General features: G+C 36.6%; 1 protein-coding gene across 1 annotated transcript; it reads left to right on the top strand.

The window, feature by feature from the left end:
* The first annotated feature begins 2123 nt into the window (after positions 1 to 2123).
* Positions 2124 to 4451, top strand: foxi1 (forkhead box I1). The gene is given in 2 exon segments (NM_203618.1): positions 2124 to 2750; positions 3234 to 4451. Coding segments are annotated over 2 exon segments (1122 nt in total). The 5' UTR covers positions 2124 to 2176; the 3' UTR covers positions 3782 to 4451.
* The last annotated feature ends 694 nt before the right edge of the window (positions 4452 to 5145 follow it).

The raw sequence follows: 5145 nt of genomic DNA, 5'->3' as shown, positions 1-5145 counted from the left end.
TACACAAAGTAACACACCTGTGCTATCGATGTGGCAAACAAAATAAAATATTAACCATTGAGGCATAATGGATTGCTGCATTTACATATGCACTGCATCATTTCTCCTTAAACAGCAGTTTACTTAATGATGCTCGTAGAAACCTGGAGGTGATATAGGCTAAAGGTGCCTCCGATCAATTCAGAAGCATCTTATTGTTTTGCTTCCATTACAGGAGGCTGGAGACGTTGATAATTAGACACTAACATATCATTACATCATGAATTTAAATGACCTTTCCTTTATCCCTTCCTTTATTCCTTTTAACAGTAGATGTTGCTACTAAAATACTTTTACGGCAGGCAGCACTCTTCATTGATCATTTGTTAATGAGGATGTATTGTGAGAGCTGAATCTAATGTCTGCCCACCAAACAAACACAGACATCTATTTATCACAAAGCTGGTCCCTGCATGAATAGCAGCACACTCAGCATATGAAAACAGGGTCAGTTCCAAAGCAACTGAATACATTTATGTCATTATTTATTTCATATAATATGTGCACCCCAGCAGGATCAACCTCAACTTTATCCTGGCAGGTCCAAATATCCCAAAAGTAGCTAAATGAATACAGGTATAGGACCCATTATCCAGAATGCTTGGGGCCAAGGGTATTCCGGATAAGGGGTCTTTCTGTAATTTGGATCTCCATACCTTAAGTCTACTAAAAAAATCAATAAAACATTAATTAAACCCAATAGGATTGGTTTGCATTCAATAAGGATTATTTATATCTTAGTTGGGATCAATTTCAAGGTTCTGTTTTATTACTACCGAGAAAAAGGAAATCAGTTTTAAAATGATGAATTATTTGATTAAAATGGAGTCTATGGGAGACAGGCTTTCTGTAATTTGGAGCTTTCTGGATAACGGGTTTCCGGATAAGAGATCCCATACCTGTACACCAGATTTGTTGTAAATTAATCTCCCCATTTAATTTTATGTTTGTATTATTTATAAATACATGAAACATATTACTATCTATCTATCTATCTATCTATCATCTATCTATCTATCAAAGAAGCAAAACAAAGAATAGGACAGGCAACACAGGGATGTAATGCTACTAATAAAACTTTGCTTTACCTTTAAAAGATGAATTTCTTGCAGTTTTGCAATTCTTCATCCTTCTCCACTAGTGGGAGTTAGTTCTGTAGCAAACAGGTATGTAAGGGATTTTAGCTATCATGCTTATTTTACAAATAAACCATGAGTCTTTCCCCCTCCTTCTTAAAGAGGGTGTTAGCATATTTGTAGCCAGTATCAATTTCCAATGAACATTCCTGTTGCTTCCATTAGGGTTTTAAAATATGCTGTGTTCGGTAGCTAGCAGGAGCAATAGGATTATATAAATGACAGATGATATAGATATAGATGATATAGATGTACCAAAAGTTTATACAATATCAAAGCTGCCTTACATGTTATTACTTTCTCTGGCTGCAACTGTTCCAAAGACTGCACTTACAATACAAACAGCCCTCTTTTGTTACGTGTAAATGGCTTGTGGGCCAGCTGAATACCAGAGAATATATAAAAGAAGAAATAAATATATATATTTATACAAGTAGGAGTTCAGAAAGTTGTAAGGTAGCCATGAGATGTAAGATTTAGCACATCTCAGTAAACTGAATAAAATGAATTCTTATGGCTTGGTTCAGTACCATGAAAACATTCTGTCCAGTAAATGTTGATCCTTATCTTAACTTTATAATGCCATTAAACATAGGGGAAAAAAGCGAACAAACAAACAGATACAAGCATACTGTGATAGTAAATGTTTTACTTCTTGGTTCTGCCTTTTGTGACATGGGGGAATTCAATGATCAGGTCTGACAAAAAAAAAAAAATGTGAGAGGTAAAAGAAAACACACACACACACACATGAAACACATATATCCCATTCATTTAAAAGATAAACACACATAAATTTGAATTTGGCTTATGAGCTGCAAGCATTCCAAAAAGGGATATCAGTATAATCTCCAACCATTCAGGGAGGCTGGGCGGAGCCACAGTGAAATCAAAACACAGCAGGTGTATAAGTAGTGGTGAGGAAGGGCACAAGATATACACCTGCTGCAAGACATTAGCTAGTTCAGGTGCTTTTGCTTCCTGACCTGCTAGCTTTCACTATGAGTGCATTTGATCCACAGGCACACTCCCCACCACGCTGTGGGCCACAATTTCCCAGTATTGGGCAGGAGCCTCCAGAGATGAATATCTACTGTGACAGCATCTTCCACCCTCAGACAATGCCTAGTCCTCAGCGACCTTCAAACTTTGAAACAGCCGATTACAGCACCACTGCAAATCCCTACCTGTGGCTGAATGGACCTTCCATCACACCTCCTCCATATCTTCCAGGATCCAACACAAGCCATTTCATGCCTCAGTCATATGGAATGCAAAGGCAGCTACTGCCTAACATGCATGGCTTGGGAGGTTCTGACTTAGGTTGGCTTCCTATTCCTTCTCAAGAAGAACTTATGAAACTGGTTAGACCTCCATACTCTTACTCTGCATTAATAGCAATGGCAATTCATGGAGCCCCAGATAAAAGACTGACACTGAGCCAGATCTACCAGTATGTTGCTGATAACTTTCCCTTCTACAACAAGAGCAAAGCTGGATGGCAGAATTCAATCAGACACAACCTGTCTCTAAATGATTGCTTCAAGAAAGTACCAAGAGATGAAGATGATCCAGGTAAAAACCATTCATTTTCTTTCTTACTTTCTTTCTGTACATTTATATATCACAATTCTTGTTAACAAATGCTAGAGGAATTTAATTATCATAGCCAAGAATGTCACATACCGTTACAGTTTCCTCATCACAATACTGTATTGGTATGTACCAGTTAATGGTTTAAAAGAGCTGAGGTATTTAAACAAGAAGAAGGTTAGACTTAATTTAATGTTTTAAATAATGGAATCTTGGAAGCAGAGTTTCTTAACTGTTTCTTAACTTTCCAGATGTGGCTGGACTAAATACCTAGCATAATTCTATATGCTAAAGAATGCTGGGAATTGCAGTCCAAAAGCATAGGGAGATGCAAGGTTCTATTTCATACAAAAGACCTTAGAAAAGTCAATAACTTAAAAGTTTTACAAAATGTATTTGATTTTGATCATTAGATCATTCCACATTCTCCTTACTTATATTTATTATTCATTTATCTTTTTACAGGAAAGGGCAATTATTGGACCTTGGACCCAAACTGTGAAAAAATGTTTGACAATGGAAACTTCCGCAGAAAGAGGAAGAGAAAGTCCGATGTCAGCCCCAATGGACAGATTTCTTCCGATAAGCCTGAAGGGAGTCCACTAAATGAGAGCCCTAAGAACGGAGAACATCACGACATGTTGGGAAATTCATCACCAGGAACAGATGACTCATCTGAAAAGAGGTCGCCTCCTCCATCTATAACACCGTGTCTTAATAACTTTCTCTCCAGCATGACTGCCTATGTTAATAGTGCTAACCCAGTAAGTAGGTCAGTTCCACTTGGACTCACTAATGAACCTTCCGATAGGATGGGACAGAACATGGTTGGTTTAAACTCCTACACTCCTCTTTCAAATATGCCAAGCCATGGAGGGTCTGACTGGTCATCCACAATATCGTCAAGTCCCTTTGGCTACAGCAGTTCTGTTTTCAACCAATTCACTCCTCATTTTTACAACACTATCAATGCAAACAATACTCTCTATAACAGAGAGGGCACAGAAGTATAACTAGGCTGTACCAATTTTATAGTAGTCATGTCAAAGTCCTTGGCTTCGCAATAGCAAGCTTTTCACACTGCTCTACAGAGTTTTATTTACTCTCATATAGTAGGTACCTGCTGTGCCCTGTAAGGTTTAGTCAGTTGCTTTTACGGTGTTTCAAAGCTTTTCTAGCAAGGCAAATGGTGCTTAGTGATGCATGGACTAATAGCAAGGAGGGACCCTGTACTGAGTAGTCTTAAATGAAATATAAACTGTCTCACAGGGTACTCCTGCCAAGGGGTATTTCCAAAAAAACAGAAAAGCTACTCAGAATTTGTTTTACACTGACCTTTATACTGTAACTTTCTAACTGTATACAGTAGCGAAATACTGTAAAAAAAAAGAAAATTGTATTTTGTAAGGGATGTAAAAAAATGGTGAAAACATCATCTCTCTCTGATTTAAATAATGCTTTTCAAACCTTAGATATCAAGTTTAGCAGCTGAATGTAAATTTGTCTGCCAATGTGTATTTATAAATGTTTACCATTTGAAATGATGATGTATAATATGCAGGGGATGTATAATATGTGTTGGGTTACTTATATGTTTTATAAATGTTTAAATATTTTATATGTATTATATCTAAATTCACTGTGGGGTTTAACATGGGTTATTTTTTAATAAAAAAAAGACATAAAACATAAATAAGTGTGTTGTCTTATGCGTGAATGACGAGATTCTATACCAAATCCCGCAGGCAGCTTGTTGTCTGACTTTTGTGTTGCTAAATAAGTCTGGCATTGGAAAAAGGTCCATGTATTTACATTTAATCAGTGTTTGTAAAAACGGAGAGGGATCTTTTAGATTTAATTGTGGTTTTCTTAACTGTGCCTTTTTTTGCTTTCCATCAATGCCTATATAGCACATAAGGATCTCTAAGGAGCAAAAGAACCTCTACTGATAGATTTTTACTGTGCCTTTGAACCACACTAGAATTGGCCTGAAGGGAAAGGGACTGTAATTTTCCACATACACCTACCATTTGAATAATACTTAATGGATATATATATATATATTTATTTATTTATACTATTGTGTTTAACTACCCATTTTCTATAGCTATAAGAGTAGACAATGAATTGAAATTCTTCTTTGCAGGTAACCAGTTACAAGAATCCTGCCATCACACAGTTCAGCCACAATCAAAGTTGGTGTATTTATATAGTTAAGAAGTTCAGTGAATATGTTTACTTTGCCATAGCTATAAATCTATAAAATCTCTTGCACTCTCTGGTAAAATCGGCATTTCCAATCAGCAAATTTAGTCAATGATTAGTTTTTGAGATAAAGGTCAGTCCCGAGGGACATTGGCTCTGATTCTGAGGGTTT

Source organism: Xenopus tropicalis, chromosome 3 (genome assembly GCF_000004195.4).
Source record: "Xenopus tropicalis strain Nigerian chromosome 3, UCB_Xtro_10.0, whole genome shotgun sequence".
Classification (NCBI taxonomy): domain Eukaryota; kingdom Metazoa; phylum Chordata; class Amphibia; order Anura; family Pipidae; genus Xenopus; species Xenopus tropicalis.
The sequence above is the reverse complement of the archived record's forward strand: the minus strand, read 5'-3'. Positions and strand labels throughout refer to the sequence as shown.